Source organism: Oncorhynchus keta, chromosome 3 (genome assembly GCF_023373465.1).
Source record: "Oncorhynchus keta strain PuntledgeMale-10-30-2019 chromosome 3, Oket_V2, whole genome shotgun sequence".
NCBI lineage: Eukaryota > Metazoa > Chordata > Actinopteri > Salmoniformes > Salmonidae > Oncorhynchus > Oncorhynchus keta.
In genome coordinates, this window is record NC_068423.1 from 7,108,460 (window position 1) to 7,123,138 (window position 14,679).

General features: G+C 42.0%; 1 protein-coding gene across 1 annotated transcript in view; it reads right to left on the bottom strand.

Moving 5' to 3' along the window:
- Window positions 1–14,679, bottom strand: part of LOC118365305 (zinc finger protein 385B-like) — a 133,523-nt gene that overhangs the window by 65,592 nt on the left and 53,252 nt on the right. Inside the window, exon 3 of the mRNA XM_035747426.2 lies at window positions 7,288–7,411. Coding sequence (XP_035603319.2) covers window positions 7,288–7,411 — 124 coding nt within the window. The remainder of the gene's footprint in view (window positions 1–7,287; window positions 7,412–14,679) is intronic.

The following is a 14,679-nucleotide window of genomic DNA, read 5'->3' on the forward strand; positions in this document are numbered from 1 at the left end:
GTTCCCAGTTGTTTTGAACGCAGCATTAGAGTTGGGATTATGGTTCATTGTTTAGCTAGCTACATGTCTACACAAAAGACTCCATTACGCAAGTAACCATTTCACTGTACCGTTTACACCTTCTGTATCCTGTGCATGTGACAAAAAAACGTTGATTTTATATAGTGTGTGTTTACCAGAGACAGTAATATGAAGAACAACATGACCTGCACTAAAATCAGATTAAGATATAGGCCAAGGACTGGATAAAGTGTATTTTTATTAGTACTTTTTGCTACTACTTTCACCACTTTTAGTCTTGAACTCATTGGTCGTTTACTACTCTACCTTATTCAATCTGTTTTGCACATGCCCTAACGTGAATTCTTAAAGAGATGGGTGGGGCTGAGGCTTAAGAGGGTGTGAATGATGCTGAATGGGTGTAGACAAAGAAGAGCTCTCCAGTAGGTGTTCCAAAACATTCACGGGCCATTTTCTCAAAAGTGGTGTTACACGTTTATCAACTTTCAAAGCAGAATTACTTCCCCATTGTTCCTCAAATGCAGTATATTTAAAATTTTCTAGCTCTGAGCCTCTACTTTTATCCAATGTAAAAACACCATTTAAAATGTTGTTACATAGGACCGAATCCAGGTGGTGGGTCACATATGGCCCTCCAAAGGGTGGTGTGGTCAGCTCGACGCATCACTGGTGACACACTGCTTACCCTCCAGGACATTAACAGCACTCTGTGTCAAAGAAAGGCCAAGAAAATCATTTAAGGACCTCAGTCACCCGTGCTATGGACTGTTAACTCGGCTGCCGTCTGGTAGACAGAGACAGTAAAGGTGGGCCAGAGCCGGACTCACGCACACACACACACACACACACACACACACACACACACACACACACACACACACACACACACACACACACACACACACACACACACACACACACACACACACACACACGCACACACACACGCACACAGAGCCAATGCTGCTGTCTCATGTCATAGAGACATTAAACCACTGGACACTTCCTGTTTCACACTGTATATTTAAATACTGTATTCTTGACATAGCTCCTTGTAATATTTCTACTACTCTACTACTACTCTACTACTACTTTTTATAGTAGTTACACTGTTTATACACACCGCATATTTCTTTATACACTGGATTCTTGACATAGCTTCACCCTAATATATATACTGCTGTGAATATTATTCTTAGTATATTTACTGTAATCTGTTGTATATAGATTGCATTTGTATTACTGTTACAGTGCTATTTGGTTGCTAATTGGATCAGTTCCGACATTTCTTTATTTGATTATAATTCTATATTGTTTGGGTGGGGGTGGGGGGATATTTGCATACGCTATACCATATGCTAAACTTTGTACGCGACCAATAAACTTTGATTTGAATTAGTGGATATGAATCATGCAAAGTCTTGATACAGTATTACATGCAGACTATAAAAAGACAACAGGTACAATACATTTCCATGTCAGTTGACAACTCTGGGCATTACAATGAACTTATAAAATACAAAATAAGTAATGATCTGAAAATGCACATACAGTTTATGGTTCTTGAAACGGTTCAAATATGCACCGGAGGTAATGAATGTTATGCAATAATTCAGTACAACGGAAAAAACCCTATGACAGTTATCACACTGAGAGAGAGAGAGAGAGAGAGAGAGAGAGCTTAACGGAAAAATCCACAAAAACATTTTTTTTTTCTTTGTCCACTGTTAATACAGTTCAGCAGTCATGTTTTCAAGATATTGGACATTCAAGAAGCAGTGTCACTTGCCACAGTATCATTTTTGATGCAAAATGCATCAAATGCACAGTAGCTCTGCCACTTTTCAACGCAGATGATTGAGACGAAGCCAATGCAAACAAAACACGGATACCTATAGCTTCAACAGACAGATTTGGAAGGGGAGTTTTTTTATTATGTTGTCATAATATAATATAATATAATATAATAATATAGGGGTAGCATTTCAGGCCTGGCTTACTCTTAGGGACCACTGTAGCAAGTGTTGACGTTAGTATTTGCCTGTTCCAGGTGCCCAGGTTCCCTGAGCTATTGAGGGTAAGCACTCGAGAAAGCAATAGTTCATGGGCATAAGGTAGGCTAGCGGTTAAGAGTGTTGGGCCAGTGCTGAGCAAGTAACCGAAAGGTTGCTGGTTTGAATCCCAGAGTTGACTAGGTGAAAAATCTGTCGATGTGCCTGTGAGCAAGGCACTTAACCCTAATTGCTCCTGTAAGTCGCTCTGGATAAGAGCGTCTGCTAAAATGTAAATGTCAATGGACTCTAGGGGGTTAATACACGTGGCAGACCCTCATTTTCAAAGGCTGTTGACATCAGAAAGTGTGAGTGCATGCGTGCCTGTGTGTGTTTGAAAGAGAGGATTTGCAGCGGGAAAGCATGCTATTAAAAGTGTATGTGTGGTATTTTGAATCTATTTTGCCCCAGCTTGCTGACAGGGCTGCCAAGACCACTTTGTCCTTAGATTTGTCACTGGGGTAGTCCATCCAGGAAACAACGTTACCTAATTTTACGGACACATGAGTCTCACTCTCACGTGATAGGGCAGGGTTCCCCAACTAGGTGATTTTATTTGGTGCACCAAGTTTTCCGAGCAAAAAAAAGAAGAAGGATTTTCATTGTTGGACAGAAAAGGCTGTAAGGAAATCAGGAAACCAGGAAATCAGATCCAAGTGATTTTAATTGAAGAAATCTGTTCCCAAGTATTCCCACTCATAATAGAGAGCCATGTGATCGTATCCAAATGCAAGCAAGGTTTGAAATGATTATGTTTTAGTGAAACATTATATCTGTTTGGGCTTCTTGCAGTCAATTTGCAGTCTACAAATGATTTGTAATTATGTTCCGGTCCCTTGACCATCCGCTCAAGAAAATATTGTCTCGCTACTGAATCTAGTTGATGATCCCTGTGATAAGTATCCATTTCTCTCCCACAAAAATACTCACCCAATGAGCAAAGACCAGGGGCTGTTCTAATCAAGCGTTTCAGAGTAGGAATGCTGGTCTAGGATCAATGTAGCCTTTTAGATCACAATTAATACAACTAGATGGATAGGGGGAACTGATCCTAGCACTCCTACTCTGAGAAGCTTGATACATATACAGTAGCCCCCGAGCAAAGATGATTATGGGCTTTTTCAGGTCACCTGAAGGTGTGTGTCTACACAAATCTAAGCAAACTCGCAGAGCAGTCTGGAGGAAATGATTAGTACCCTGCAGTCAAATGACCAAATGGCCCTCTAGTGGCCTCATGGGTGGAAAGTTATTAATATTTTTCATAATTAATAAACATTATTTAAAAAACACACTGAAAATCTGGTGTTTCTATGTCACAATCTTATGTGGTGTATATTAAGTGTAATATTTGGACGTAAACTTGAATACATTTCAATTCTACCTGACATGGTACAGGTGTCTTCTTTATTTAAGCCCATAACCATGTGTGTGAGGTGTATATTTTTGTCTCAAAGTAGATTTGTTTAAGACTACCAAGAAACACTCTTGATTTAGCCCACTGCAGTAAAATGCTTAAAGAGCACACACACATTCACTCTCACAGACACACAGACAAACCAGCTGCCACTGAGAATAAGCTCATGTGAGTCTTGGGAACGAGGGGAGAGATGTCCACTGTCCAGTCAAGTGGGAAGCTTACGGCGGAAGGGCAGGCTCAGGTGTGGGAAGCGGAACAAGAGTCAGGCGCCAGAGGAAGGCAGGAGCCTGGGAATGAATGAGTATATCTGCTGCTCTTCCCCAGGACTGAGGAACCTACTGGATGGAGCCCCTTCCCTGGGATCCATCTCATTCCTTAGGAATACGTCTAGGATCAGCTCCAACCTTATATCAACCCTAACCATTAGGGGGTAATGCAAAGCTGATCAGATTAGCATCTATATAGGCTTCTTCATCCTATGTCTCCTATTGACTCCTGGACAAAGTTGCCACAGATAATGATAAGAAGAGCAGTTCAACATTTTCACGCCTAATGGTTAAGGTAAGGTTTTGGGCAGGTGAGCTGATCCTAGGTCTGTGTGGAAGGTTCACTTTTACCTGGAGGGTAAAGAGCCATTCTGGAAGTGAGATGCACGACTATGACAAACCGTCTGACTTCAAAAGGAGAGATTCAGTGTTTTCAAAATATGTGGAGGTCTTTAACTCCTACAAGAATCTCTGTACTATAACACACTTAGCCAACACACACCCGCATACGCATGCACACACACACAGATTTACATTGTGAAAGATATTACCTGTGCAATGCCTTTGGCAATGGAGCCAAGACATTAAACCAGTGTCTAAAAATATACAATGCAATTTGCTACAGTTACATAAAACTCTACTGATGATGATCCAAGAAGGCAGGGGTGGCTTACCACAATCATTATCGTAATCATTACTGCAAAGGGTCATGTGACGCAATGCATTGTGAGAGTTTATAATTTATAGCTTCATAATCAGTCCAATAGGCACATCAAAACCTATTGATTAGTGCACACCGTAGCAAACCGTAACAAAACATTTTGCAACAGAAATCATTTTGCAACTAAAACTAGAGTTTCTCGTTCCGGTAGGTCCCTCTCCATTTCGCCCCGTTTGCTTCCGTTTGGGTCCTAGTGAATACACCCCTGTACTAGACATCACTGTTTGTCAATTGCCTCACTAGGCAGTGAACATGTTCTCTGCTTGCTGATTGGTTGAGATGGTCAGTGAGTACACTACCGGTCAAAAGTTTTAGAACACCTACACACTCAAGGGTTTTTCTTTATTTTTACTATTTTCTACATTGTAGAATTATAGTGAATACATCAACACTATGAAATAACACACATGGAATCATGTACTAACCAAAAAAGTGTTAAACCAATTTATTTTATATTTGAAAATATTCAAATAGCCAGCCTTTGCCTTGATGACAGCTTTGCACACTCTTGGCATTCTCTCAATCAGCTTCATGGGTTATTCACCTAGAATGCATTTTAATTAACAGGTGTGCCTTCTTAAAAGTTTATTTGTGGAATTTCTTTCCTTCTTAATGTGTATGAGCCAACCAGTTGTGTTGTGACTAGATAGGGGTGGTATACAGAAGATAGCCTATTTGGTAAAAGACCAAGTCCATATTATGACAAGAACAGCTCAAATAAGTGAAGAGAAACGACAGTCCATCATTACTTTAAGACACGAAGGTCAGTAAATATGGGAAATTTCAAGAACTTTGAAAGTTTCTCCACATCTCAACATCAACTGTTTATAGGGAACTGTGTGAATCAGGCCTTCATGGTCGAATTGCTGGAAGACAAAAACACTACTAGATCTTTGATCTGGAGTCCAAATTGGAGATTTTTGGTTCCAACCGCCGTGTCTTTGTGAGACACAGTGTGGATGAACGGATGATCTCTGCATGTATATTTCCCACTGTAAGGCATGGAAGAGGTGCTGTTATGGTGTGGGGGTGCTTTGGTAGTGACACTGTCTGTGATTTATTTAGAACTCAAGGCACACTTAACCAGCATGGATACCACAGCATTCTGTACCGATACGCCATCCCATCTGGTTTGAGCTTAGTGGGACTATCATTTGTTTTTCAACAGGACAATGACCCAACACACACCTCCAGGCTGTGTAAGGGCTATTTGACCAAGAAGGAGAGTGATGGAGTGCTGCATCAGATGACCTGGCCTCCACAATCCCCAGACCTCAAACAAATTGAGATGGTTTAAGATGAGACGAACTGCACAGTGAAGGAAAAGCCGCCAAGAAGTGTTCAGCATATGTGGGAACTCCTTCAAGACAGTTGGAAAAGCATTCCAGGTGAAGCTGGTTGAGAGAATACTAATAGTGTGCAAAGCTGTCATCAAGGCTAAGGCTGGCTATTTGAAGAATATCAAATATAAAATAGATTTAGATTTGTTTAACACTTTTTTTGGTTACTACATGACTCCATATGGGTTATTTCATAGTGTTGAGGTCTTCACTATTATTCTACAATGTAGAAAATAGTAAAAAATAAATAAAAACCCTTGAATGAGTAGGTGTTCAAAGGTTTTGACCTGTAATGTATGTTCACATGCACACTAATAGCTACATATTAAACTGCTTATGGCAGTAGGCCGAGTATGGTATTAATCATGTAAACACCTTACTGTGCTTATCTTAATCGGTCATAATCTAAGTAAGCATACGCGATTAAAACACCCGGTTTTCTGAGCAATCTTTCAAATTATTAGGACACATTAATGCCTTAGTGTGAGTTCCAGCAGTGTATTTGATCTGCACATGTGCCAACACCAGCAGGGCAAGCCTCAATCTTATCCGCAAGTGAAGTGAGTTCGTAAAAACTGAAAGTATGCTAATTGTTTTCACATACAAACTTTATATGTCCGGACTCAGAATCCAATAGGCTTCCCAAAAATAACATGGTCGCTGTGGTAGACCATTTATTTTGATTGACAATTTTCTGGATTTATCAAAGTCCCATCGGTAGCATGATTTCACGTGTCCATGTAAACAGGTTTATTTAGGGAAATCGTTCGTCTTGCAAAGCATGTAAACTATTATATTAATCTGACTATTCACAATAATTGCATTACTGTGTGCATGTGAACGTACCCAGTATGGCTGACTGAGCGACACAGGGAGACGATTTCAGTTAATTAATGGCTTGTCACAGAAACAGAATTTGGGATATGACGTAAATAAGAAATAAGCTACCGCGAAAACACCTCTTTTTGCTGTCGGTGAGTCCACAATTTGAAGAATAAATTGCCTTTTATTTTACTTCAAATACTTGTTCTTTTTAGGATTTTTACTTGCAGTGAGCCAACCTACACATTTATTTAGCATATTTATCTATCTCAAAGATAAGTTATATATTGTTTTCTCTTGTTTTTTTTACCTAATGTTTCTAGGGTGCAGTTGTCTTTGGTCTAATTTAAAGTGACCGAGACTCGAGTGCTCTTCCCCAAAGAAGCAAGGTCATGGTATGCACGCACACACACACACACACACACACACACACACACACACACACACACACACACACACACACACACACACACACACACACACACACACACACACACACACACACACACACACACACACACACACACACACACACACACACACACACACACACACTTATGCATATACACAGTCACACACATATTTGAGGAGCACCAACATAGATGCAAGTTAGACCACTGAAATGTGTGTATGTGTGTGTGTCCAGTACCTGTGTGTGTGTGCGCGGCATTGGAGGCCTTGGCGAGATTGAACTGGCGAAGCCTTCTTTGGTGAGTCTTGCCGTTGTAGTGGATCTGGGCCTGGGCCAATGAATTAAGCTGGATGTTACACACCTTGGAAAAGAAAGATGGTTTTACACATAGACATACATTATATGTACACTGTACTTTTAATACTATTAGAATGATATGTGATATTTAATTCTGTGTTTTTTATCCACCTTGACACAGAGACTGGACAAAAAAACAACATTACAAAAGAATGTAGGTCAAGTCCGTTCACTATGGTGCTCCCAGCAGGTAGGCTACTGCATGGCTCCTCGCTGTCACACGCACACACACACACAGTCTTGTACAGCTAACCATGTGGGCACACACAATTCAGTCCCATTCAAAATCCTATTTTCCCTAACCTCTAACCCTAACCCGTACTCTTACCCTAACATTAACCCAAAAACCTAACCTTAACCCTAACCCTAAAACTAACCCTAAACGTAATTCTAACCCTAACACAAATTCTAATCTTAACCCTAAACCCCTAGAAATAGCATTTGACCTTGTGGGGACTAACAAAATGTCCCCAGCCCAAACCGAACCAAATGTAGCATGAATCAATCAGAAAATCGATTCAAGCGCTTCGAACCGCCGGTCGCTAATGTTTTTTCTCATAGAATTTTATTTCCCTCTGCTGAAAATAGCTCTATGTTTTTGTGACTGAATTGATGCGTCCTCTCCTTCAGTAGCTGTCGAACTAAGCACGCAAATGTGTAAATGCATATGACAGTCATTGATGTCCAAGGCAGATAACAACTGTGCTTACAGGACGCAGCTGCTCGCGCCAAAAAGAGCCTTTCCCTAACCTAATATTCGAACATCATTAGGGCCGATTTCAAGTTTTCATAACAATCGGAAATCGGTGACACCGATTTGGCCGATTATTTTTAATTTTTTTACACCTTTATTTAATCCTTATTTAACTAGGCAAGTCAGTTAAGAACACAGTTAAGAACACACAATGACGGCCTAGGAACGGTGGGTTAACTGCCTTGTTCAGGGGCAGAACGACATATTTTTACCTTGTCAGCTCAGGGGATTCAATCTTGCAACCTTACAGTTAACTAGTCCAACGCTCTAACCACCTGCCTCTCATTGCACTCCACGAGGAGCCTGCCTGTTACGCGAATGCAGTAAGCCAAGGTAAGTTGCTAGCTAGCATTAAACTTATCTTATAAAAAACAATCAATCAACATAATCACTCGTTAACTACACATGGTTGACGATATTACTAGTTTATCTAGCGTGTCCTGCGTTGCATATAATCAATGTGGTGTGTATTCGCGAAAAAACAAGAAAATGCCTTTCTTAAAATCAATACACAGAAGTATATAGTTTTAAACCTGCATATTTAGCTAAACGAAATTCAGGTTAGCAGGCAATATTAACCAGGTGAAATTGTGTCACTTCTCTTGCGTTCATTGCACACAGAGTCAGGGTATATGCAACAGTTTGGGCCGCCTAATTTGCCAGAATTTCACGTAATTATGACAACATTGAAGGTTGTGCAATGAAACAGGAATATTTAGACTTATAGATGCCACTCGTTAGATAAAATACGGAACGGTTCCGTATTTCACTGAAAGAATAAACGTCTTGTTTTCGAGATGATAGTTTCCGGATTCGACCATATTAATGACCTAAGTCTCCTATTTCTGTGTGTTATTATTTTCATAACTAAGTCTATGATTTGATAGAGCAGTCTGACTGAGCAATGGTAGGCACCAGCAGGCTCGTAAGCATTCATTCAAACAGCACTTTCATGCGTTTTGCCAGCAGCTCTGCTGTTTCTGACTTCAAGCCTATCAATTCCCGTGATTAGGCTGGTGTAACCAATGTGAAATGGCTAGCTAGTTAGCGGGGTGCGTGCTAATAGCGTTTCAAACGTCACTTGCTCTGAGACTTGGAGTAGTTATTCCCCATTGTGGAGCGATGGGTAACGCTGCTTCGAGGGTGGCTGTTGTCGATGTGTTCCTGGTTCGAGCCCAGGTAGGGTCGAGGAGAGTGACAGAAGCTATACTGTTACACTGGCAATACTAAAGTGCATATAAGAACATCCAATAGTCAAAGATATATGAAATACAAATGGTATAGAGAGAAATAGTCCTATACTTCCTATAATAACTACAACCTAAAACCTCTTACCTTGGAATATTGAAGACTCATGTTAAAAGGAACCACCAGCTTTCATATGTTCTCATTCTCTGAGCAAGGAACTTAAACGTTAGCTTTCTTACATGGCACATATTGCACTTTTACTTTCTTCCCCAACACTTTGTTTTTGCCTTATTTAAACCAAATTGAACATGTTTCATTATTTATTTGAGGCTAAATTGATTTTATTGATTTATTATATTAAGTTAAAATAAGTGTTCATTCAGTACTGTTGTAATTGTCATTATTACAAATACATTTTAAAAATCGTCCGATTAATCGGAATCGTCTTTTTTTGGTCCTTCAATAATCGGTATCGGTAACGGAGTTGAAAGATCATAATCGGTTGACCTCTATTAGAGACATATTTTTTGCATTGAATTTTGTATATTTATTCTGCATCTACCAATACCAACCATTAGCCTGTGCGATTGATGAGGGCTGAACTACAACTGTGTTTGTGAGACAAGGGCAGATCCCGAACTATAAACTATAATGACCATACCATGAAAAGCTGAGACTCTCATGAACATGCACATCTGTTTTGTTCTATGAAGCTCACAGACCACACAAGAGTTGTTAAAAGGTAAGGGTTCTACATAGAATATCAGAGACAATAATTGCACATAATACTGTAATAAACTCACATAGTTGCTGTCAAAAACACCAAACTCCACACAATTATAACTGACTAGTTGGATATTCATTTCCCACTGAGAAAACCATTTCTGTGTTTACAGCATTCTTATGAATTAATTTTTAATCAAGTTTTTGCTTGGTAGTCCTTATTATTTTTGTTGTCAATAAATTTCATGAATGCAACTGTTTACGTCAAATAGTTTTGTGTTCTACATGTAGCCCTGGTTGTCCTGAAAAGAAAATGTTAAAATACTTCAATGTGAGGCTAAATATGAGGGCAGAGCGAGTAGATGAATTAAAGTAGTGCATTTCAAGTTTTTCACCCAGGGATTGCCTGGGTATGAAAAAGTTTCACATGAACAGGTTGTAATTTCATAACAAGGACGGCAATCATCTTTGCCCGCTGCACTGTAGGCCTACGGTTGGAGCAGGAGAAGAGCAGCTCCAAACGGTCAAAATCATTTACTTTTGAGACGGTGGTGAAATCCCAAACGCCGTTATATTAACTGGTTATGCCATTGCTCATTTCTAAAAATAAATATTGATACATTACTAGCTCAAAACACTTTTTACACTTTTTATCTGCTAAAATGACAGGTTAATCAGTGGGTGATTGGAATTTCAGATGAAAAGTGGGGGGGGGACAAAATGCATAAATTGCCCCCTAATCTGATAGTGGTAGCTGCTGTCTGCCCTATGGCTTAGTTCAGGTGGCTACACAAAGCATACAGGTGTGTGTAGCCACCTGCATACAGTGCCTTCAGAAAGTATTCACACCCCTTTTCCACATTTGTTGTGTTACAGCCTCAATTTATACTGAAATAAAATTCAGATGTTGTGTCACTGGCCTACACACAATACCCATCATGTCAAAGTGGAATTATGCGTTTAGAAAGTTTAACAAATGAATAAAAAATGAAAAGCTGAAATGTCTTGAGTCAATAAGTATTCAACCACTTTGGTATGGCAAGCCTAAATAAGCTCAGGATTAAACATTTGCTTAACAAGTCACAATAAGTTGCATGGATTCTGTGTGCAATAATGGTGTTTTACATTATTTTTGAATGACTACATCATCTCTGTACCCTACAAATAAAATTATCTGTAAGGCCCCACAATTGAACAGTGAATATCAAATACAGATTCAACCCCAACTACCAGGGAGATTCTCCAATGCTTCGCAAAGAAGAGCACATATTGGTAGATGGGTAAAAAAAAGCAGACACTGAATATCCCCTTGAGCATGGTGAAGTTATTAATTACACTTTGGATGATGTATTAATAAACCCAGTTATCACGACAAAGATACAGGTGTCCTTCCTAACTCAGTTGCCAGCGAGGAAGGAAACCGCTCAGGAATTTCACCATGAGGCCAATGGTGACTTTAAAACAGTTACAGAGTTTAATGGCTGTGATAGGAGAAAATTGAGAATGGATCAACAACGTTGTAGTTACTATACAATATTAATCTAAATGACAGAGTGAAAAGAAGGAAGCCTGTACAGAATAAAAATATTCAACAACATGCATCTTTTGCAACTAGTCACAAAAGTAAAACTGCAAAAATGTGGCAAAGAAATGAACTTAGTCTTGAATACTAAGCGTTATGTTTGGGGCAAATCCAACACACTCACTGAGTACCACTCTTCATATTTTCAAGCATTGTTGTCACGCCTTGGTCTTAGTATTTTGTGTTTTCTTTATTTATTTGGTCAGGCCAGGGTGTGACATGGGTTTATTTTGTGGTGTGTTTTTGTATTGGGGTTTTAGTAGGTATTGGGATTGTGGCTGAGTAGGGTTGTCTAGGAAAGTCTATGGTTGCCTGAGGCGGTTCTTAATCAGAGGCAGGTGATTATCGTTGTCTCTGATTGGGAACCATATTTAGGCAGCCATATTCTTTGAGTGTTTCGTGGGTGATTGTTCCTGTCTCTGTGTTAGTTATTCACCAGATAGGCTCAGTCACTTTGGTTTTTCTTTTTTCCTTGTTTTGGAAGAGAAGAGAACGAGCGCCATTCTCCTTGCGGAGATGGTGCAAAATACATCAACACGGTCGGTCCCTGGGATTGGGCTGGCCAACACGATTCGGTTTGCTTGGAAGGAAAAGGAGTTGGAGCCTTCAGGACGGGAAACTTTTGGAAGGATAATATTGATGGGGATTCTAAAGCTGACGGTGAAGGACGTGTTTTGTTTCCAAGGCAACTCGTTGGAGGGAGCATACGACGTGGCACTATATACAGAGGAGAAACACGATGATATCCTGAGAAGGGCAAGAGCAGTGGGAGGTGAGAGGCCGATGAGCCACTATGAAATAACAAGCCTGGCGAAGAACAACTTTAGGGTTGTAACTTTCAACATTTACAACCCTCACGTTAAGGACGAAGAGGTGAGGGCCTTTCTGGGGAGATACATGGATAACGTCTCCTCAGCAAGGCACCTCAAAGACTCCCTTGGGTTTTGGAATGGGAGGAGAGGCTTCCAGGCCCTCCCCAGGGAGGACCCAAAGGGACATGGTGGCTACCTCCATCTACCTGCTATGTTCTCCCTAGGGGCTGACAGGGGGACGTTGTTTTATGCACGTCAGCCCCCATTTTGCAGGCGCTGTATGGCCTACGGCCACATATTCGCTTCGTGCAGCACAAGAAAATGCAGATTTTGTGGATCTGAGGAACACGAGGCGAGGGATTGTGACAAGCCTCAGGCGTGCCACGGGTGTGGCTCCACAGCACACCTGTGGCGGGGGTGCCCGGCTCGTCAGAGGTCATATGCGTCTGCGGCTGGGGGGGGAGCAGGAGCGGGGGATGGGGGAAGAAGAGGAGGGGAAGGAAGCACGCCTCATGACCAGAGTACAGGTCCAGAGGGGAAGGCCGCAAGGAAGGAGGAAGACAAGAAGCGGCGGATGGAAGAGAGAAGGAAACGGAAGGCACGGGAGTAGGAGAAACAGGAAAAGTGGCGGAAGAAGGCAACCGAGTGGAGGAGCATGAGAGAGAAGAAAGCGAGGGAGGAGTGTTGGAGAAGGAGATGGTGGAAGAGCAAGTGGACTGGGGGGAAAGTGCCCTGGTGGAAGAGATGAGGGGTATGGTGGAGGAGCTGGCGGGGGGGGGGGTGGTATCTCTCCACTGCCGCCATCACCAAAGAAGAGAATGAAGAGGAGGGTGCGATTGGCCGACAGTGAGAGGGAGGGGATGGCCAAGAGAGTGATGGGGGTGGGAGAAACCTCTGGGTTGCTGCTGGTTTCCCCAGGCCATCAACTTCTCTTGGGTGGGGACACACCTAACAAGACTCAGGACTGGGTACAGGAGGAGGTGGGGTCTAACACGGGTCCTCGGGAAGAACAGCTGCCGTGGCACTTTGGTCACGCGGCCAAGTGGCTGCGTGCGCACCCTGAGGTTGACGTTGCCCGAGTAGGTTTAGATCACAGGCACCTGTACGAGGAGGTCAGAAAGGCAGGGAGTCCGGCGCCTGTAGTGGGCATCTCGGAAGTGGTCTGGGAGGGAGTGCAGGCGCGGGGTCTGGACAACAGGCTCAAGGCCCTGAATTGGTTGAGCCTCCATAAGTGCTTGCCGGTACGTTCCATCATGTACCGGTATAGTTTGGTGCAATCCCCCACCTGTCCAAGATCCTCTTGTGGCAGGGAGGAGACTGTGCGCCATGTCTTTTGGGACTGTGCCTTTGCCGGAGTAGTATGGGCTAGGGCACGGGTGTTGTTAGGGTTGGTAAGGGGGGATTTTGTATTGACGTGGGCCAGGTTAGAGAGAGGTGTAGGGAGAGCGAGAGGGACGGATAGGGATAGGTTTCTGCTCTGGTTTCTCATGAGTCTCTTTGAACGGGGGCTGTGGGAAGCCAGGCAGAACATGGTGAAGACAGGGAGAGATTGGGGGGTGGAAGGGATAGTGAGGAGGGTGGAAGGAGATTTGAGGGGGAGGATGAAGAGGGAGGAGAGAGGAAGTGGGGGCAGCATGCTGCTCGGGAGAGGTGGAAGGGGGGTTTAGGGTTGGGTGTCATTTAGATTTGTAAGGGAATAGATTAGGGACGGGGAGATAGGGAAAGGTATTTTGTAGGGTGATGGGGAGGGAAGATGCTCCCCTGAGGTTTTGTTTGGGGTTTATGTTTAGTTAAATTAGTTTAATTAAAATACCATTATTTGTATGTATGAAAATTATGAGTTGTAAAGAATGAATGGTATTGAAGATAATAAATAAGTTTTTATAAAAAAATATTTAAAAAAGGCTGTATAGGTTTTCACGTTCCGTTTGTTGTTTTTGTATTGTTCGTTTTTCATCATCATTAAACATGTATCGTATTAACCACGCTGCATTTTGGTCCGACTCTCTTTCGACGGAAGAAAACCGTAACAGAATCACCCACCACACCAGGACCAAGCAGCGTGGTGACAGGCAGCGGCAGCAGGAGCAAAGTTTAGAGTATACGACTTGGGAGGAAATAGACAGGTGGGCGGTCGACCCAGAGAGAGTGCCGGAGCCCGCCTGGGATTCGCTGGAGCAGTGTGAGGAGGGCTATAGGAGAATGGAGTTGAA